This window comes from Phymastichus coffea, unplaced genomic scaffold, assembly GCF_024137745.1.
Source record: "Phymastichus coffea isolate CEN01 unplaced genomic scaffold, Cenicafe_Pcof_1.1 PCOF00010, whole genome shotgun sequence".
Classification (NCBI taxonomy): domain Eukaryota; kingdom Metazoa; phylum Arthropoda; class Insecta; order Hymenoptera; family Eulophidae; genus Phymastichus; species Phymastichus coffea.
The window spans coordinates 5109608-5132421 of record NW_026706821.1 but is presented as its reverse complement, the minus strand read 5'-3'; the positions used below and the strand labels follow the sequence as shown (position 1 = coordinate 5132421).

At 38.9% G+C, this 22814-nt stretch overlaps 1 protein-coding gene across 2 annotated transcripts in view; it reads left to right on the top strand.

Moving 5' to 3' along the window:
• Positions 1 to 22814, top strand: part of LOC131671708 (disks large 1 tumor suppressor protein-like) — a 1979893-nt gene that overhangs the window by 802783 nt on the left and 1154296 nt on the right. For both annotated transcript variants that reach the window (XM_058948341.1, XM_058948331.1), the window contains exon 7: positions 276 to 417. In XM_058948341.1, coding sequence (XP_058804324.1) covers positions 276 to 417 — 142 coding nt within the window. The remainder of the gene's footprint in view (positions 1 to 275; positions 418 to 22814) is intronic.

Genomic DNA, 22814 nt, shown 5'->3' with positions numbered 1-22814 from the left:
CATGTTAAATTTACTTTTCGTGAAGGGCGGTTGGGGAGGGGGGGGAATTTATAATTGAATGATATTTTTATATGTGGCAGATTTTGATTTCTTCTTCCACACTTCAAGACGCTTGAATAAGTTCTTGTTTCTAATCTTTTTGTTATATGAACGATTTCGAAATCCAATACTTGATACGTATGTTATATCTTATTACTGTTATAAATCGTATTTAAATAATATTTATTAATCGTTCGAAAATATTGATTTCAATTACCAAGAAGATCTTCTTCCAGGGAATGAAGACGTTTGATAATATTACTCATCAACAAGCAGTAGAAATATTGAAAGCTGTAGAAGATCGGATTACACTCTTAATAGAAAAACGATTGGATGATATAGTTACACATGATTTTGAACAGCACTCCACACTAAAAGGTAAATTGTATATTTGTAGATTTGATAATAAAGCATATTGTTTCACCTACAGTGCCGCTCACGCACTTTTACCCCCCCACGGGCAAAATCAGTCTAACTTCAAAGTTTTATATCTCTGGTAGAAATTAACGTACAGAGACGCGCGTGGGTGCGTTTGAAAGGTCTTTCGGAGAGCTTTCAAATGGTATGACTCACGGTTGCCATCGATTGTTTTTTTAAAGTTTGCAACAATTATGTAAAATTGAAAATTCTGAAATTTTTTTATTATTTTTGACAATTAGCCAATTTTGGAAAAAAAATCGTACGAAAATTTGAAGTACACCATTTTTTAGCTATTACCAAGCCCTATCTGAATCACTCATCAAAAATTTATTTTCGTCAAATATGACGCGCGCACGGGCATTTTTTCCTGGAAGTGACAGTTTTTTTCAACATTTTTTATCTCCGTCAAATTGTAACAATCGAAAAAAATTTATAGGAGAAAAAATGTTTGTTTTTTCACGTAGAATACTGCAATAATTTTTTTTTTTGGTTTTTCGAAAAATTATTTTTCGGTTTTTTTCAATTTTTTTTTCTCACAGTCGGTACGCTAAAAAGATGAGAAACCACAAAAAAAAATTTTTTTCCACCCATTCAATAATACTACATAACAAGTATCGTAAATTACATAAAAAAAATCTTTTTTTTTTCGACCTTGAAAAATAATTTAAACCGAAAAAAAAAATTTTTCGAAAAACCAAAAAAAAAATTATCGCAGTATTCTACGTGAAACAACAAACATTTTTTCTCCTATAAATTTTTTTCAACTTCGACACGAATGTGACTCAACATTTCTGTATAATACACTGATAATTGACTAAATTATAATTCTATTTTATTATAATGAAATTTCTCAATTATAAAGAGTAGATAGGGGGGAAACATACTAGATCAGAAGTATACTAGATTACAGGGGTGGGGAACTAGATCAGTCGAATCACTTGATCTCAATGCGCACTCTCAGATTGCAAGTTCTTTTTAGATGCACGTTTTAGATCAAAAGGAGATTTGTTTATGATAATGTTGTTTATTAATAACGGCTTTTAGTTTACAAAAGATATAAAAAAATATTTTGGATTTTGGAGCCTAATTATTACGGCTGAAAAATAACGATTTAAATAAAAATCACGGTTTCTCCGACATTCTGATTTTATAATTTAATTTGTTAGTAAATTATTAAACATTTATATAATTAATATTTTTGTTAAAAATTTACGTTAATACATTGAATAGATCAACAAAGCTGTAAAACGAAGTGTGGTTGAAGATGGCTGCAAATTGAAATGTTTCGACGCGATAGAGACACTCTCGTTGAATTGAAATATATATTGTTTTGCATATTCCATCTTGATGATGACTGTGCTGCATGGGAGAAGGTAAATGACTACTTGATAGATCCGTTATCCTCTAAATATGTTTTTTCACAACGATTTTCTAATTAACCATAAGCTTCATTAACGTTTCAGATAACTTTTTAGGTATATCTTGAAATGAGTAAAGGTTAATTGGTTTTTGTGAAAAAATAGGTGAATATTTTATTCACGAATAAATATATAGATTGATAGAGTATATTTTAAACATGTCCCGTGCCTTGGTCCACGCTACCACTGTTAAGGTTAACTACCAGGTTTACCCCGCACGTTCGTTGGTTTTGGTTGACTGTCGCCGTGGAGTAGATACTGGGGTCTTGGTTACCGGAGGTTGGTTGGTAGCCGAAGATCGGTCGCCAACCGGGCCCTTGAGGGCATGGCGGTGTCGACACTGCACCTCCTTTAACGCTGCAGCGAACTAGCGTCGACGAGACACCACCTTGCTCCAATGATCTAGATCGCTGGGACGGTGTCTCTTAGCAGTGGAAGCGTCAAATTCAGTGTATACGGCTTGTTAAGGTGCGTTGAGGGTGGTCTAGCCTAGCTCAACCTCCCTCAAGCCCTTGACGATTTCCTCCCACGACCGGTGACTACCCGGCGCTATTGGCTGGTGGAGAAAATCTGGGCGCCATTCGGTATCAACGGTCATACTATCAGTCTGGATACTCGTCGATACCTTTGGCGCTGCCACCGGAATGCCTCCAGCTGGTGATCCTAGCAGCGACGGGTGACCCTAGTAGGGTCTCTTAATATATGACGCTCGGAGCACATGAAGGAGTCTGGGATTCATCTTCGTCCACATCCTCAATCAGCACGGATGACGAGCTCTCGCGAGCTTGAGCTCGTGCCTGTTCCTTCTATTTTCTTGTTTCCTTAATAAGGTGGAGGGCGGCGTGCACTACTCCGTTGGCGGCCGGGCCCAAATCCAATCTTATAAGGGCGGTCGCCGCTTGCTCGAACTGCTCCGGCGTGATCTTCATCCTGTAAGATTTCTACATGTCAATAGCGGTAGGCGGTTGCAATCACGACGCTCTCAGGAAGCTCGATTAGGATCCGCTTAGCAAAAATATAGATGATGCACATAGTGCACCATATGGCCAGCCGCGAGGCTGGCCAGGTCACTTTGTGCAAAAATCTTTTGTCAAAGCGGCGGACAGTAATTGTCTTCCTCAACAGAGAACGGAGACTTCTCAAACAAACAATTCGTTGTTTTGGGAGAGGACGTCGTAAACTTCTCTTTTCTGTACGGGCATATGCAAATGCAAATGCTGATGTACAAAATGCGCCACCGATTGCCCTCGACAAGCAGTAAATGCAAGTCGACACGAAGTGAATGCAATGTGTATTTGAAAGAAGACTTGCAGTTACAAGTGCAGATGTGTGTATCTTCACGTGGTGGGGCTGAAAACGCTGTCTCTGTAAAGAGACAGTAGGCAAAACACACAATGCTTGCCCCTGGGGCAATAGGCTGATTGGCAAAACAAAGCAATACCAACACTGACCACAAAAACACGTGGTGAGATTTGGCCTGTAAACGTTAAAAAATTCAACGCGGAGTCTATCACACCACAAGAGCTCAACTCGAGTCTAGATAAGCCAAAATCTGGGAGTCACTAGAGGAGAAATCTCTCGGGATTGTGGTATCGCGCACCCTCTTTAGAGGACGGAGACCGCTCCGGGAGTTAGTTTCAGAGGACCAATGGTCCCGGCGATCCGAATTTAATTCGGGTAGATAAGAAATTACTTCCTGCCGACTAGCAATCGGTAGGTGCCACTATTGTGGGTAAAGAGTTGCGACCGTGGTCGTAGCAGCCACCCAAAGTTCTTTGCCTTGAGCTCCTGGAGTAAGGCCCGACACCATTGTTGCGAGAGAACATAGTCCATTAGGCTGAGTAACTCTCGATGATTAGAACGCACTACGGATGCCAAAACCCTCAGGAGAATTATTTCCACAGAAAGGCAGCATCCTTCCTGCTAAAGAATGGTTTAAGCCCTGATAGCTGAAGCAGCTTTACAATTGAAAGCGAAATTAGTGAAAGTCAGCTCTCTTTGTAAGCGAAAACCATGCACTAAATGCCCATCATATCCAGTGCTGCTATACATGAACACAAGCTAAGACGAAAGAAAAGGCAGAAACCCGATAAGCTCACTCAAGCGCTACTTTGGTTGCAATACGTCGAAACACCTAACCCATGACTAAGACCAGGTTTGATTAATCTTAAACCTGGCGTGAAAACAAACACGTCGGTACATTTGTAAGTAGTTATAAGTTATATGTTACAATTTAAATTAGTTTTAAGCAGTTAATAGTGATATAAGCAGTAGTAGTAATTAGATTAAGAAAAAAAAACCAATAGATTAAACCAATTAGATTAAGAAACCAATTTAGAAATTTAGAAATAAGTAGGAATAAATAATCAAACTAAAAATTAAAAATCAAACATCAAAATCAAAAATCAAATCAAAAATAAAAAAATCAAATAAAATGAAATCCATGAATATAAATTAACTAACAACAAGTTAGTAAAAGCTATGAAAATAGCTAGCTAAATCAATGTAATTAATAGAGCCATGGAAAACCATGGAGAAACACGAAAAGGTAACTAAGCTCGCACAAACTCACTCATCACTGCTCGCACTACTCGCTTATTTTGAACGCATACGTTAACACGTTAAAACTAATAGTCGAACGTCCCACTCCAGAAACGCTACAAGCGATTCCAAGGAGATCAAATATAACATTGCGTTGTACCTCGAAAGCGAAATGGTCAACCATTTTAGGTATAGAAAGGCGAGAAAACGTAAGCAGGAGGCGACCGTTGAGAAATCAGAGCCTTGCTCTAACACACTGGTCTCAACTCAGTTTCCTACGCAACTAACCAATTCAGACGAAATCAAAGACGATTGTCCACCAGTTAAGAGGTTTAATTCGAAGGCACGACAAAACCCCGAACTAGGCCAGAAACTGAGGATCATACAATTGAACCTCAACAAAAAGCAAGTAGCCAACGATGAGCTCGGAGAAATCATGACAAACAGAAATCTTGACAAACAGGTAGTACTAGTGCAAGAATCATACCATTGGAATAATGCGATTTCAGGCATCGGCAGTATCACGGCCATTCACGGAACCGAAAAAGACGAAGTGATTCAAGCCGCGATACTCTATAACCCGAACAGAGTCACAGCTACCAAGATTTCTAATTTGTGTGACTCCCACTGTGTCCCCCAGGTCGTCGGAGCCTTTGATGAAATTTATTTCATAAGCGTCTATTGCCAGTTCAGCCACAGCAGGAAGACCTATCTTGACAAACTATCTAAGCCTCTGAAGCAATTGAAAGGCAAAAGAGTCTTAGTTGGAACGGATGCAAACGCCAAGTCAAAGATCTGGTCTAATATACAGGATAAGAATGGAGAAGTCATTGAAGAATTCATAGACCTATATGCGCTAATAGTGGCGAACAGGAAGGTCCAGCTTCCAACGTGCCGCAGTATGATGGGGGAGACGGATATCGATGTAACTTTGTATACATCAAATCTGTCGAACCTCTTGGCTAGCTGGACGGTGAAAGAATGGACCACTAGTGACCACAGGCCCATAGTGATCGAACTGGATTTTGTCTGACATGTAGCCAGACTCATACGAACAGTAGAACAAATAATAGAACCAAGGTTTAACATGAGAAAAGCTGATTGGGAGAAATTCGGGAGACTTTGCAAATTCGAGAAAGAGAACCTATCTGAGCTCCCTTTAGAAACCTCCGAAGACATCGAAACATACGTTTCAAAACTTGAAGAGGTTTTAACAAGGGCAACAAAGGATTCTATTCCACCAAAAATGAGAAGAACGCCCTCTTAAGCTTGGTGGAATCCTGAGTTGCGAAGAAGCGAGCGATACAAAGACAACGCAAAATCATTGCTCTGAAGGACAAAGAAGGACCGAATAGAAAGCAAAGGAAAATCCTCTAGAGATCACTTGAAAAATTGAATCAAATGAATTCTGAATATGCAACGGTTATTAAAAGAGCTAAAAGCAAAAGCTGGCTAGATTTCGGCACTATTGAAAGCAAAAAGAATGCTTCGGCGTATCCGTACAAACGAGCATCTAATAAAGTCAAAATCTCAAAAGCGATGTGCACGGTTAACTGTAATGATTCAGTAACAAAAGACTAAAAAGAAACAAGCGTGGCTCTACGAGAAGGACTAATGCCTGATGACGACCCAAACTGGGAAAATGAAGCACATGCGGAGATTCGCAGATATATGCGGGAGGTTCCAGTAACCGGCGACGCAACGCTTTTCCTAATAAGGGAAGTTGAAATGGCCCTTAAAGCAAACAAGGCAGGGAAATCATCAGGCAAAGATAGAATAGAGTCAGAAATGCTTGTTAATGCAAAACCATTACACCAGGAACTGACGCGATTTTTCAACGCCTGCTTAAAATGCGGTGTTCCCCAGAAGATAGAAAAGTGGAATGCTTATCACGTTACTCAAAGGAGTTGAGAAACTTGAGAACGAAATTAAATCATATAGACCCGTATGTCTACTCCCCATAGCTAGGAAGACACTCGAGAGGCTTATGATTCAAAGTATGTCCAACATTCTAAATAGCTCGGATTGGTCTTCGGAGGATCAATTTGGCTTTAAAGGAAATAGATCCACAGAAGATACCATTAGAAGACTATACGAATTAGTAGAAGAGGCAGAATCTGATCCGTCGATCAAGTACGTAGTCGCTATTCCGCTAGACGTCTCAGGAGCATTCGATACCTAATGATGGCCAAGCCTGCTTTCCCAATTGAAAGCAAGAAATTGCCCGAAGAACATCTATAAACTCCTTCAGAGTTACTTTAGTGACCGAGAGGTAGGCATATATGCTCACTTCGAAGAAACACTAAAAAAAGGGGAGCCCTCAGGGATCAGTCTTTGGACCGGTCAGTTAGAATGTCATCTTTGACAAACCACTTCGGGCAATCAGAGATGCAGGATATGAAGTACTAGCCTATGCAGACGATGTGCTTCCCATCATTAAGCCGACGACACGAATTGATTTTGAAAGACAAGCCCAAGAAGTCATTGATATAATGACGAATTGGTGCAATTCCGACAAAATGAAATTGGCAGTGCAAAAGTCAGCACTAATAGCGGCGCACGTGCTTGCAGCTACCCGACCAATAGTTCTTGAGCTTAACGGGAGAGTTGCGAAGTACTGTGTCAGGAAAAGGAAATCGATAACACTGCACAGCATCCGAATAGACTCGGAAGAACTTTGATCCGGCAGACTAAAAATCTCGAGAGCCACACAACTCATCAACGATGAAATCGAAAGAGTATGGTAAGAGAAATGGCAAGAGAACGTACTGCTATTTCCCAGTAATCAAAGACAGATTAAAGAAGAGATGGCTAAATCCCATTCACTATACAGTACAGTTTATAACTGGACATGGTGCTTTTAAATCATACCTCCATAAAAGAGGATTATTCGAAAACCACCTGTGTAGTTGTGGAGAAATAGAAAGCGAAAGCCATATTCTCTTTGACTGCGAAGAATTAACGGAACTATGAAAGCCATTGATAGAGGCTGTTAAAGAGAAAGCCCATACATGGCCTTGCTTTGAAACGGCCCTAGTGTCTAGCAGGAAAATCTACAAAATCTTTGAAGACTTTGTCAGAAAAGTCATAAAGCCCAGGGAAGGGGCACCTATAAAGAAAAGACAGTGCAGAAAAGTAGTTATCAACTACAGTAGAATGACGCCGCCTCTTACAAGGTCCCTAACCAGAGGACAAAACTCGCACAATGACTAAACTAATTTTTCAATTTCGAATAGCTAAATAAAGCTTGAATTTTTGACCGATAATTTTTGTACATTGAACTTTAGAATTAGATTCTGATGTTCAATAATTAGAACGCTAATTAGAATACCCGATTTAGCTTAATTTCAAAATTTGATTCGAATGAATGGCATGACTGGCACGAATACTGAAAACTGCCTGGGGAGTCGCCTTTTCGGCTAAGCGAGACCCTGACCCTGACACAAAGTCAACAAATATTGAACGAAAGAGCAGAGATAAGTATCAGTGAGTCATAAAAGCCTTTCCATAGAAAGCGAAATCCGAAATTGGGGCGGAAATCGGGTAACAACTTTCCGAATGACGGATACCCACCAGCGTGAGCGGAGATGACCAAAACGCAATGGAAAGACGTGTCTATGTCTATACCGGTCTATGGTCTCATCGCTCGATGCATTCGTTACTACCGGTACTGATTGTGCTGGCTTGGGCAGCGAGGTTTCATTTATGGGGTTCGTTTCAAGGGACGAAGGAGTGGGGTCAATCCGTCCTAACCATTCCTTTCCTCGTTTCCCTTATTACATTGAGAACAGTACCTTTTACTGTACCCCAGCAATCCGCACTCGATACATTGGAGTTGCTTGGAGAAATCTCTTTCCCGCTTTCGGGAAGCTTCGTGTTTCTTAACGCGGTCCTCCGGGGTCGAGTTTCTCCTAACAAAGTTGTGCTTCATCCCTTCAGATATTTCTTTGAGGGACAGTAGCACTTGATTTAATAAATCAACTGGCGGAGCTTTTTTCTCGCTATCATCCGCTTCAATACTCGGACCAGGTGTCGCCCCCGATGGCGTCGGTGTATAGACGACCTGGTGCGTTACCTTTTCAAGTACCTTCTCTATATAATTTAACCGATCAATAATCTCTGGCTTATCGTTGGATATTGCTGCTACCTTGCTCTTGCGGCTCTTGCTTCTATCGGTGTGAGGATGGTATGCTAACTCCGGATACAGGGTCGACTGGGGGTCAGGTACCACCCGTTCCACCTTTCTTTGGTTCAAGGTGTTCTACGCCGCCATAGCTAACGTATTCAGAATGCGTATGGAATTTACTTCAGCCCTACGCACCTGACTCTGAATATCGATGAGGAGGTTTGCGTGCAGCAGATCCAATTGGCGTTCATATACCATCGGTGAATTCAGTCGTCTCGCATTAGGCCTATCATGTTGGTGATGTATACATTAACCGATTCATCTGAGCCTTGATATCGACTTTACAATTCCCTTATCAGTCGCTGTTGCTCTTGTACGCTGGTTCCAAACCATTCCCGTGCGTTTGCTTCGAATTTAGCGTAGGTGAGCCATTCTTTCTTCATTACCTTGTACCATGTAAGGGCGGGACCGACAAGCAGCTTCGATACTGATAACAGCATTTCATCCTGCGTGAGCCCGGCACCGTTCCTCAAATTGTCGTGCCTGGACAGGAAGGTGTTTACACTCGCGTTACCCTCTCTGGAAAACTTGAGTTTCCATCCTCGGGCAATACGACCAACATCCCTTGTAATCGGTCAAGGGTTTGTTGTCTGTTGAGGTGCCCACGTGCTCGGTGTGTGGTTATCCATTTCAGCATTTACCCCATTAAGTTGATGCTGTCTACCCTCTCCGAAAGGGAGCATCCGGGCCTCTGTCCCGGTCCAGCTGGAATACTTTGAGGTAATCGCGTGTCGTAATGGTAGGTGAAGGTATCTTGAAACGCTACGCTCCTGCGCGCGTTTTCTTGTTGCCTTAATTCACTTGAATGGCTCGCATCATCTTGCTCTATATTCCTATTTTCGGCATTTTCTAATATACTTATTCTAGTGGTTAAGTCATCTAGCTGGCTCTTAATATTGCTGCTATTATTATATATCTTGTCTAACAGCTTTGTTAGACTTGACACTTTGTCACTTACCGAATCTAGCAGTTCGAGCTTCCTCTTATTCTCTCGGGAGCGGAAAATGAGGTCCTGTGGCTTAGGTTGCCGCTTTTCCACACTGAAGACGAGGCCTCTTTAATCACCCCATTGTTTCCGTCGGTCAGATTCAGTGACTTCGTGGCTGGCCTGCGATGGCGTTACAGCTAACCACTCGAGATCGCAGCAACAACAAAATCTATTGGCAGTCTAGTATTCGCGCTCTTTGCGACGTTCACACGCACGCACTCTGTCGCCGATGCTAGAAGTATTCCTAGACTCTCGCTGCTACTGATTCTAGCGTTGCTCCTAGACTCCTGAACGCTGTTACCGGTGTTGAAGGCACTCTCCTACTGGTCCTTCTTTCTTCGCGCGTGTTCCTTCCCATTTCGGACCGAGTTCCCATTTCCAACTTCCCCCGGCGGGTAGGTGCTGCCCTCGCATGCAGCCACGTGATCGAGACAGTAGTACAAACTGGACGTTTACCGTCACGATATCGAGAGAGAGTTTACATGTATGTATATACAAAGTAACCAGAGGCTTATTTATTTCAGAGTAGATCCAATGCGCTGAATAATACCCAAGTGTTAACAAATAAATAAGCTGGTATCTCAATGCTCATCTAATCGAATGTAGTACCTTCTCAAATATTTCCATGTCATTGATTATAAATGAACTAGTCGATCGAGAACGATTCAACTGTCAACAACTATTTCTGTGATGTGTGATGACAATGACTAACTCAAAAAATGTATCAATGTGGGAACGTAATAAGATTATTGCACTTTATGAACTTCAAATTTTATCTACATGTAATTCTTATTTTAAAAGTAAAAAAGAACTCCTCATTTTTTCGACAATTTTTTCATCTTTTTTTTTACATCAATTATATAGGGTAAAAAGGTGAAAAATTTTTTTTTTCGAAAGAAAATCTGAGAAAATTTTACAGTATTATACATAGAAAAAGGAATATTATCTTTCATGTGCACTTTTTTCTATGATTTGAACTTATAGAGTTCAAGAACTCTATAAGTTGACATTAAGATTAAATTATGGTTAACTTACATATAAACATTTCAAGAAAAAACCTAATTTTTCGAGAAAAATACTCAAACGCGAGTCATATAAAGTTGAATGAGTGACTTACTAGTATTATTAGTATTATTATTATTATTATTACTTATTAGTAGATAGAATTTGGAAAGAAGAAGAAAATCCCGTGCTCAAAATTCGATTTCTCGGAGACTAATAAAGATATGGACATGATTCTTTTTTTAAAAGACGTGTAAAGAGTTTCACTTTTAAAATGTAAATAATAAAATATCAAATCATTTATTTATGCCATTGTTATAAACAATTTTTTCAAAAAATCGACGATATCTCAAAAAACGATATTTTTTTTTTTTTTGCACCATCGTGTTCCTTGTCATTTTTTACATGAGAAACCGTTGAGAAAATCGAGTGCTCGCTATTAGGATTAAGATAGCACTAAAATGAAACGAACCGCGCGCTAGCCGCTCGGCCGTCTGCTACTCGTGCGGTTCCAACATTGCTTGCTGCAATTGCCGTCATTAAAGAATAAATAATTTCATATTCTAACAGTTTATATGTATTTATTTAAATAATATATAAATTAATTAATTAAAGAAGTAACTAAATTTAAATTAAATTTAATTACTTATTTACTTAATATAACGTAATATAAAGTAATATAAGTAAAGTAATATAAGTAATATAAATGAACTATTATTTTGTACAATCTGAAACAACATTGAATGAAACATTTGCTCTGTGCGTTTGATCGGGCGTGAGAATGACGTATATGCAAAAATATATGGTAGAAAATATAAACACCAATTTGTAATAGCTTCTAGGAGTCTTTAAAAGTCTTCGAATTTCTTACGAAAAAAAATTTATGCTAAATGTGAGGCTTACTTTTCTGCGCGGGCAGCGACTGCACTCTCGCGGACTATCCCTGTGACACTGGAGATTAAAAAAAATCTATCTAACGCATTATGGGGAATGGTAATACCCACGAGCAATGCAAAGGCCCGTGCCCAAGCGTCGTACCATAAATTATTTTTAAAGGGGAAGGTAAGGGAGTCTCTTTCGCTCCTCTGAACGATGACGATGGGCTTCGTCATTAAATTAGCGTTTTGGGCTTCGGCTTGAGAGGAAAGGAATGTAAGGCGCACACAATAATCACTCACGATAACCGTTAACAATATTTATTCTCGACTTTTAACAATAAAAGAGCGACGACGCGAGTTCACGCGTCGTTCTCAACGCCGCGTGCCTGCGCTCGTGCGGACAATCGCACGGGGGCACGTTACAATTACACAGCTCCACAAAAAAAATGAAAGTATTGAATGAATCCGAATCCGGGGTCCGTTTGACTCCATCACGTCAGGGTTTAGGGCATTTGAAGGTCAAATTGCAAATCGATCCGTTAAAAAATTTTAAAAAAATTCATAATATATTTTTGGGATTCCTGATTCAAAATCCAATCTTTTTTGAACCTCAACATGTCAGAATCAAGGTCAAACGGAGGTCAAATCATTCAAATCGGATGATACAATATTTTTGACTCCAGATTCTGAAAGAGCGGAAAATTTTACGTCCGAATACGTAGTAACTTTTTTTTTAAACCAACTTCTGTAGGTCGCGTTGCGGTTATCCAAAATAAGACTTGGATATCTAGTTTTGGCCGGAACATTGAACGCAGATTAGAATTCTGGTTCTTTAGACAGTTGATCTTCATGTTTTTTGAGTCACTGATCACGAAACTAGTCCTTTTTACTACATCGTAATGTCCGTTTAATTTAATGTCCGTTTGTGATAACGGACTTGCTTTTGTTCAAACGATCTACGTAATGGTTTTCTTTTAGATGTTACTGGAACTGTTTCTATATCTCGTTTTAAATTCCAGCAGTAGTCTGCCATCATATTTATACCCCATGTTCCTTGATAGCGCTTTTCCATATCTTTCATGTGTCTTGATGACATCTCTCTCCATGCTCTTCACTGAAATCACCTAATTTTTCTGGAAAGAAATCGAGATGAGAGTCTACAAAATGCAATTTGATGCTTATATTACATCTTAAATTCTTATAGTTTTCAATCATAACACCTACTAGTTTTTTATAATTCGGACTTTTATTGTTCCCTAAAAAATACTTAGAAACTGCATGGAAGCTAGTCCATGCCGCTTTCTCTAAATTTGTCATTTGAGATGTAAAATTGGGATCATTGAAGAGCGTTCGGATCTGTGGACCATCAAAAATGCCTGCTTTTAGCTTGGCTTCACTGAGTTTGGGCATTTTTTTCACTATATATCTAAAGCAATCTCCATCTTTATCTAGAGCTCTGACAAATTACTTCATGAAACCAAGTTTGAGATGCAGTGGAGGAATTAAAATTTTTAATGTATCTACAAGAGGCGGCTGAATGACGTTGGATGATCCAGGCTGCAGAGAATTTCTCGTTGGTCATTCCTTTTTGATGTAGTGATTTTGACGATCCCTGCTGTCAAAAAGGCACAAGAAGCAAGGGTATTTAATATTCCCGCTCTGCATCCCAAGAAGATCTCCAATGATTTTGAGGTCACCACAGATTCTCCATTGATGTTCTTTGTAATTGATTTTTTCTAAAACAATTTTCATATTTTGGTAAGATTCTTTGAGAAGTGTAGAGTGAGCTATGGGTATTGGAGCCAGTACATTCGTATTGTGGAGCAATATCACTTTCAAACTGCGAATAGAAGAATCTATATACAGTCTCCACTCATTCGGCTTGTAGACATTAACTTTGAAACTATTTATAAGTCCGTTGATATCATTGCAATACACCAATCCCACTGTATCATCTTTAGTAAAGAAACGTCGAAACTCTTGGTCTCTGTTCCTATAAATTGAAATCTTTACACCTTCTTCCAAAAGATTCTTTTGTTTCAGCCTTGAAGCCAAAAGTTCATGAGCTTCCTTTGAAAGTCCTAACTCTCTTCCTAAGTTACTCAATTCATTCTGCGTAAATTTTGCAGGCTCCTTATTCCTTTCATCCTGGTTTTCGTCACTTTCACTTCCTTTGTCTGTCTCTATCTCGCTGTCACTTTCCTCTGTTTGTACTTCTTCGGTACCTATTTCTTCATTGGCCAGGACGTCTACAACAGGATTCTTGGCATTACCACTATTTTTTGAAATCAAAACAGCTGGAATTACTTTATCGGTAAAAATATATTTGATTTTTGATTTATTTTTCCTATTGTATCCGTGAGTAATGGTATTGCAGAAGAAACAGTCTTGTTTTGTTTCTGGCATATTCCATGTCACTGATACAGAGTATTCCAACTTTGAAAGGTCCTTTTTCATATAACATGTCAGCAACATTTTATGACAGCGCAGACAAACGACATGTGGAACCCAATTCTCATCTTGATTCAATATTTCTGATGAAAAACAATAACTGTATGCAGTAAGCCCAGCACGAGTGATATTTTTCCGGCTATATGGTGGTGCGTATGCAGCACAAACGTAACAAAAATAATTTGGTTTTTCCGGGTTGTCATGCTCATGTCTAGAGGTTCTGGCTATACTTGTAGCTTTATACTTTGGTAAGGCCAAGTTAGCCACCTTAACAAAGCTACGGTCGTACACATGGAAAAAACCGCTGCCAACAGATTCCAAAAATAGATATCTAAGTCTTATTTTGGATAACCGCAACGCGACCTACAGAAGTCGGTTTAAAAAAATGTTACTACGTATTCGGACGTAAAATTTTCCGCTCTTTCAGAATTTGGAGTCAAAAATATTGTATCATCCGATTTGAATGATTTGACCTCCGTTTGACCTTGGTTCTGACATGTTGAGGTTCAAAAAAGATTGGATTTGGAATCAGGAATCCCAAAAATATATTATAAATTTTTTTTAAATTTTTTAACGGGTCGATTCGCAATTTGACCTTCAAATGCCCTTAACCCTGACGTGATGGAGTCAAACGGACCCCGGATTCGGATTCAGCGACCTCAAAAACATAAAGAACATACAGTCAGATATCGGGGAAAATACTTTCATTTTTTTTTGTGGATCTGTGTTATTTTAAGAGAATACAAAGGAGGGACTCGTTACAATTACGGAATTCGCCGTGTTCGCGGAAGATCGCGATTACTTCACTGACGCGTCGCGCACTCGCGGATGTAGAGAGAAAGAGATAGGGAGAGACGGACGACCTGACCTGGTGAGGTCTACTGGCAGGAATCGCCGCTGATGCCGCTGCAGGAACCGTCGCTGGTAATTGCTGGCAGTAAGAGTTGCTGGTAATTGCTGGCAGGCAGGAAATGCTGCTGGATTACAGGCAAGCTCGTGGCAGGCTGGGGTGTGAATTCCTCGATACTATCGTCGTTGGAAATCCTCTCCCTGTGCTGTTAACTGCTTGGCGTCCTCTACTTCTTTGTCTGATTGGGTCTCTTTCGCGTGCGCACGCTCAGCCGTCAAACAATCCGTCTAACTCAGAATCTCGGCTCGAACTCTCCCCTCTAATCGCCGGCGGCTTCACTCTCGCGGACGGATCGCCGCGGGTCACTCACGCTCGCTTACTCTCTACTCGCGACGCGTTATTCTCTCTCTTGCCTCAACCGCTCTCGCTCCCAATTAGCTCCAAATGACGATGTCCGGCTCAGGTATTGGTCCTGAAATAAAGCGATGCGAGCATCGGTATCGGTTCGTAGATTCAAACGCTCGCCAGGGCAACAGCGAAGGAGCGAGGCTGCGAGAGAGAGAGAGAGCGAGCCAGACAGGGCCCGCTACCCTAGCCAGGACCCCGTCACATCCCTACTTAGCCTAGTTTTAGGCGGCTTGCGACGAAACGTTAATTGGTTGCGCGTCGCCCGCCTGTCTGTAACCGTTCAGTGCGTGCTCACTTGAGCGCTCTCTCTTTTTCTAGTTCTCTCTCTCTCGTTCTTTCTTCAACTGCAGCGTCATCTCACATTTTTCTTCGGCTTTCTTGGCCGAGTCTGACGATTTATAGCAGTTAAGAAAAAAGGTATACGAGTAGTATTAGGCGCATAGAAAAAAGATGCGCCCAATACTAACTACTTAGTCTTGCCAAGAGCAAAGGGGAGGGGTAGAGGGATCGACGAGAAACAGGCAACTGCCTACTCTCGTCACACCCCAAAGCAGCGAGCTCGTCGTTCATTATTACAATAAGCCCAACCTATATCGCTGTTGAATAACCATACTGCTGCTACTTATACAAATTTGATTTTCGAGCCGACAATTGCCATGTCATCAAATTGCACTATAGAAGTTGATGCTATCATCGTATATCAGATGTGTTACCAGATAATTACCGATCTTGTTGACAAGATTATCAAGTTAGAAAATATTCACACTACTTTCAACAGTACTTTCAACATCGCTGTTCTTAGTGGCTATTCAGATAAATACCTTCAAACCAACGTTCTTCTCTTGACCAAAGTTTTTGAAAATTTTAGAAACAATTGTCGAACAGCACAATCTTTAGATCTTACCCACTATTGTACAATACCGGAGTTCAGTTTGGACAATACATTGAAATATTACAAAGATGAAATTGAAGCTCTCGACATATATCGAGTGTGGTATTCGCGGAGGAATCAGTCAGTGTTGCAATCGGCATCCTGCTACTAACAATTTCTACATGGAAAAGGACTATAATCCGGAAAAAGATGACAAGTATATGATATATTATGACGTCAATAATTTGTACAGATGGAGAGAGATATCACATTTTAATTTCGATGTTCTTGATGATTCACCCTTTGGATACGTACTGAAAATAGGTTTAGAGTATCCAGAGGAAATCCACGACAAGGACTAATACCTACCGTTTTATCCAGAAAACAAGTCTGCTCTAGATAGCCAACAAAAAAAGAATCTCATAACCATTATTAATAACAAGAAACGTTAAGTTATTTATTACCGCACGCTTAAATCAGTATTGAAGCATAGTTTACGTCCGAAAAAAATTCATCGTGCTCTGAAAATTGACCAGTGTCGATTGCTCAAGACATACATTGATTTGAATAGATATCTGTAAAAAGGCAAAAAATTAGTTAAAAAGTTATTGAATAATGCAGTGTGTGATAAAACGATTGAAAATTAAAAAAAAAACATATAAACATCAATCTGATAATTAAAGGAAGGGTGATATGATAATGAAGTTTACATTGTCTGACCAAATTACGGTAGCAGCAATATTTTCGATGAGAATCTAGCAACAGTACAACTCTTGTGAACGAAAATTTCTGTAAGGAAACCCATTTAAATTGATATTGTCATCCTCTTAAAAACTATCGTCCATCGCTTTCGTTATAACTATATGCATAATGTTATGGGTAGGCACTGTAAGCTATTGTACACTAACACAGATAGTCTTGTCTATGATGTGAAAAATATCAATATTTATGATGTTATAAGACGAGATATTGATGAGTTTAATACCTCAAATTATGCTAAACCAAATCAATATATCATTTCAAGGGTTCATAAAAAGGTTATAGGAAAAATAAATGATTATAACTATGAGAATGTGATGTTTGAATTTGTTGGTTTAGAAATAAAAAGTCTGAAAGTGTAAAATAAGAATCCGATTAAAAAGCAAAAGGTATCAATAGTACTATACTAATACCGACAATCACATTTGATGATTACGTTAAATGTTTTCGCAAAAATGTGATACCGACTCAACAGGAAAAAAAAAATAAGGGTTCATTACGGTATCCCGTTGATCGAATCAGAAAGGATAGAAGCAATGGGATTAATAGTCATCACCCACGTGAAAAAAAAAGTTTGGTTCTTTGTTTGGAAACTTATAAAAAAATGATTCTGTTCAATTTTACTTTTAAATTTTTTAAAATCACGTAAAATTTATAAACAATATTTTAATCTGATAAAATTATATGTAATGTCGAATGTTATATATAATCATAAATTTTTATAAAATTTTATAACGTCTTATAAAATTTAATTTCCTATTATTTATAATAATAAGAAATTATTTCTTAATATTTACAAAATTATTTGAATATATATATATTGTAACGGGGTGGATTATCTGTTGCAACTTGGGTTTAATTAAGAACAATCTCCCACGATTCAGAGCTAACCGCCGTTCCGTGAATCACATATGAGTACACGTGTATTTGCCTTTAAGTTTGATACTTTCGCTCCAATGTCTCCTTTCAAACAGAGTTGAACCCACCTTAAGTCACATGTTTTGTGACACTTGCTTACTTTTAGGTGTACGTAAATTAATGTTTCTTTCCAATATTCCCTAGATGAAATCGGTTTAAAAAAATAACCAATGACAGATCCGTTAAACTAAAAAGGAATGAAATAACGTAATGCGGCGAACAAACTCAAGATCGTTTATCACTAAAAAATTACAGTCTTCGTTGGGTCGAAAGACTTACGCATGCGTATAAGAATGATAACTTTTTCAACAATACAGGGAGAGAGAGAGAGAGAGAGAATTCAAAATTCTGCCGTGTAAACTAACGCTCGGCGCGAATACACAAACGATCGCGATCGACAAAATACTTGCGAAAGTATTTTGTCGCGCACAAAAAGGGAGTTGCACCTACCCTGTTGTGCAATTACAGTGATCAGCTATAATTGTTGTTGGCATCCGAATTCTTCACCCTAGGAAGGCTGCGCTGGTTCTCCTTGTTACCAAATCGGTTGCTACTCGTTCAAATCCTCTCTGCAGCTGGTTCAGTTGCTTATTTATCGCACCTCATTGTCACTCACATTATAATTATGTTTTCTTGTTTTCCTTTTTCTTTCTCTTCTTCGTTTCTTCTTCATTTTTGCTTTTTCATTTTTGCTCCATCATCCAATACCTGCTTCCTCTCGCTTCTGTAGTTGCTAGTACGTGTATTTTGTGTGTGTGTGTGTGTGTGCGTGTGTGCATGTATATGTTTGCGTGTGTGCTCGTGTTTTGTGTATAAGTGTGCGTATGTAGATGTGTCTGCAAGTCTTTTGTCTCTGTCTTCTGTTGCCGTCTGTCCTTAGGGTCTTGTAATTTCGCCTTCTTATTTTTCTTTTTCTTTCTCCTCTTCGTTTGTTCTTCTTTTCCATTTTATCTCCATCATCCACGCTATCTTTTCTTTGCTTCCTATTATTATTTTTTCCCATTCTTCCCCTTCCTTTCTGCTTTTTTCACATTTTTCTACTATGTGTTTCCAATTTTCTTCCTCTTTCTGCATACACTTTCTGCATCTTTTATTTTCTTCTTTTTCCCAATACCTGCTTTCTCTCGTTTCATTACCTAACCTAAACCTTTCCCTTATTTGTAGGCCTTTTATTCTTCCGTCTCCTTGAATTTCTGTTAATACTTTTTTATTTCTTCTTTCAGTTCTTTCCATTCCTTTATGTATCTTGACTTTTCTAGCTTTTCTTCTATTTCTTTTTCTTCTTTTTTCTTTAGCTCTTCTCTTATTTATTTCCAAAACTCTTCTCTCATTTCGTTTCTCTCTACCCTTTCTCTGTATATTTTACTTTTTTCTAGTCTTTCCTCTCTCTCTCCTCCTTCTTACCCTTTTTATCTTTTTCATTTCTTTCCCTTTTCTTTAGTTCTCTCCATGCTTCTTTTTTTATTGAGCCATCTCTTCCTTCTCTTATTTTGTTTTCATACCTCATTGCTCTTTCTAATGCTGTTTTTCTCATATCTTGTTTTCCTGTTTCCCATCGTATTAAGGAACTTGCCGTGTTTCTATCTAATCCCAATACCCACGTTATGTATTTTAGTTGTAATCTTTCTATTTCTTCATATCTCTTCCATCCCTAGATTTCTGCTCCATACAAAATCACGCTTTTCGCCAGCGCGTCGAACAGGTTCACGTTAACTCCCAATTTTCTCTAAATAGTTTTTCTCCTAGCCCCAGAGTCTTCCGAGTCTCATATTTATTTTTCCTTCTACCTTCTTTATCTGCTTTTAATTTCCGTTATTTCTGCATAACACATATCCCAAGTAGTTGTACTCTTTAACCATCTCTATCTTCTCACCTTCGTATTCGAATTCTTCTTTCTTCCCCCTTCCTCCTCTACTCCTGCGTTTCATCATCTTTGATTTTCCTACATTTAGCTCTAATCCCCTTTCTTCCAGCTATTTTTTTAATTTTTTCAGCAACGCTTTCGTTCCACTTTCACACTTTGCCATCATTACTATATCATCTGCATATCCGAACGTCCATATTTTCTTCCTTTCTATAACTACCCCTCCTTCGTGCACCTGTTTGATCTTGACTTCCAGGTCGGTGAAGGCAAGATTAAATAGCTTGGTGCTCAAAGGGCACCCTTGCCTTACGCCTTTGTAAGTGTCAAACTCCCCAATGATTTCTCCTCCAACTTTTACCTTACTCCCTGTTTTCTTATATATTTCTTATATTCTTTTCCTGATTTTCCGATTTATCCCTTTCTCTTTCATGATTTCCCATATTTTTTTTCTCTTTATCTCGTCAAAAGCGGCCTTCATGTCGGCAAAGAATACGTACAGTTTTCCTCCTTTTTCCCTTATTTCCTTCCCTATTATTGTTTTTAATATATATGTATATTGCGTCCATTGTTCCTCTTTTCTTCCTATTTGCGTATCGCTTAGTGTTTCTTTTGCTTCTAGTTCTCTTTCCAGTTTTTTCCTCAGTATTTCCTCATATATTTTATATCCCGTATTCATCAGCGTTATTCCTTTATTGTTTTTTACTTCTTTTTTCCTCCCTTTCTTATATATTAGTACTATTTTTCCCTTCCTCCATTCTTCCGGGTATCCTTCTCCATTCCATATTCCATTTAAGCATTTTGTCATATCTTTTAACAAGCCTTCCGTGCTTTGCATCCACGCTTTAATTGCTATACCATCTTCTCCTGTCGCCTTTTTCTTTCATTTTTCTTATTACCTCTTCTACTTCTTTTACTTTGATTTCTTCACCTTCCTCTCCTTCGCTGTCTTCGATTTCTTCACCTTTGGTTTCTTCCTTTTCTTTCTCTCCCATTTGTCCCTTGAAGTGCTTTAACCAAACGGCTTTTCTGATAATTTCATCTAATCCAATTCTTTTCTTCCTATTGCAATTCACTTTATCCCAGAATTTTCTTCTCGTCTTATCTTTTCTTATTTCTTCTGCCACTCTTGTCCCCTCAGCTTCTTTCGCTTTTCTTATTTCTTCTCTGTATTCTCTCTTTGCTTCTAGGCATTATCCTCTGTCTCCTTCCCCTTTTCTTATCTTATTTAACTCAGCTATCACCCTAGCCCTTTTTATCCTACATTTTTCTCTCCACCAGCTTTTTTTCGATCCCTTTTTTTTCCTTATCTTCTTTTTTACGAGTGCGTTTCTCGCTCTTTTTTTATCTCTTTCCATTTTCCTGTTTCCTCTATTGCGTCTATCCATCTCTGATATTCTCTTATACCTTCTTCGCTCCAGTTGTCTATTATTCTTTCTTCCTTTTTTTTCTTTCTTCTGCTATTTTATCTCCCAATTCCACTTCTACTGGTAAGTGGTCCGACTTTACCCTCTCTTTTATTTAAACCCATTTTATCGCCTCATCACCTTCCTCGTTGCCTAATACATAATCTATCGTTCACATTCCTCTCGCTCCTATATATGTTATTTCTCCCTCTTCGTCTCCTTCTTTTCTTCCATTTGTTATCACTAAACCCATTTCTCCTAACCATTTTATCATTTCTTCTGCCTCTGCGTTTAACATTTTATCCTTGGCGTTTAGTTCTTCTAGGGTTTCTTCTGTTTCCCATTCTTTCCCTTCATTTCCTGTTCTTGCATTAAAGTCTCCTTCTATAATTATTGTTTTTCCTCTGTTTTCCTCTATTTCTTCGCTTAGGTATACATAATATTCATTTTGCTCATGTTACATATATACCATTGCTATCATGTATTTCCTCTCTCCGATCTTTATTTCTCCTGCTATTACCTCACTTGTCCTTTCTTTCTTCCTTTCAACCTTACTCATCCCTTTCCTCTCTCTTACCTCCGTTATTCCTCCCCCTATCCCTTTCCTCTTTCTTACCGCTATTATTCCTCCCCCTATTTCTCCCCCCTTCTTCCTTCCCTTCTTGAGTCTCTCCACTCTATGTTATACACTTTCAGTCGCTTCTCCATCCCAATTTTTGCCCCTTGCATCTTCACCTAAGTTTCCGTTAACCCTGTTATATCAAATTCCCTAAAATATTCCCAGTCGTCATCCACCATGCTCCTAATCCTGCCACATTCTAGAATGGTATCTTTACTGCCTCTCTTCCCTCTCTCGCCCTCCCCACCCCTCTCTGTCACTTTCCTCTATTGTTTTCGAAACCCTTTCGTCCTTTTTCCTACCACTTTTCCCTCTTTCTCGCTCCACCAACATTCTTCTTCCTCTTACTTCACCCCGTTATGCCACATCTTTACCTCTTTACCTTTACTTTTTATTACTGTCGCTTTCCTTCTTACTTCCTCTGTTATTTTTCTCTGCTTCCACGTCCAATCCTGATCTATGTAGATCTTTTTCTGTCTCAGATTCTTTTTTCTCTTCATAAATCCTTCTTTTTAATCCCATGAAGCTCATCTAATTTGCCACATCTTTTTTCCTCTTTCTCTCCGATCCTTCCTCCCCACTGTCCCTCCTATTCTTCTCAGATTCACTACCTCCCCTTTCATTTCTAGTTCCTCCCTTAACCAGTCCTCTGCCTCTCCCTTCTTTTCCCATCTTAACCCACCCTCTAACAAGGGAACCACCCCAACCCGACCTCACCGATTTGAATGATTTTGGGATATGTTGTAGTACTTGGAAAAAAATTAGATACATGTTTTTTTTTATCGGCCCATAAGGGCTTTTAAGGGGTGAAATCCACCCTGAAAATCAACCTCTAAAATCAGTTTTTTTAATATTTCTGAGCATCAAATGAAAATTTTTCTGTAAACTCAACGTTAAAAAATTTCTTATTAAAAGGGGCTTTTAAGGACATAATATTTATACCGAAGGGTTGCAACCCCCTTTTTAATAGGGGTAAAGACACTATTTTTTGTACTGTTTTATGACATGTAATATAGTTAATCAGGTTGAGAGATTTAAAAATCGCACTGATAATGAGAAAATACCAAAATTAAATTGACGTGTTTTAAAAAAAAATATGTTTAAGGGGTGTTTCATCCCCTAAAAACCACCCCCTTCAAACTATCAGCAGGTTAGTCCACCTAACCCTGGGATAAACAAGTTTAGTCGTTTGTTATATC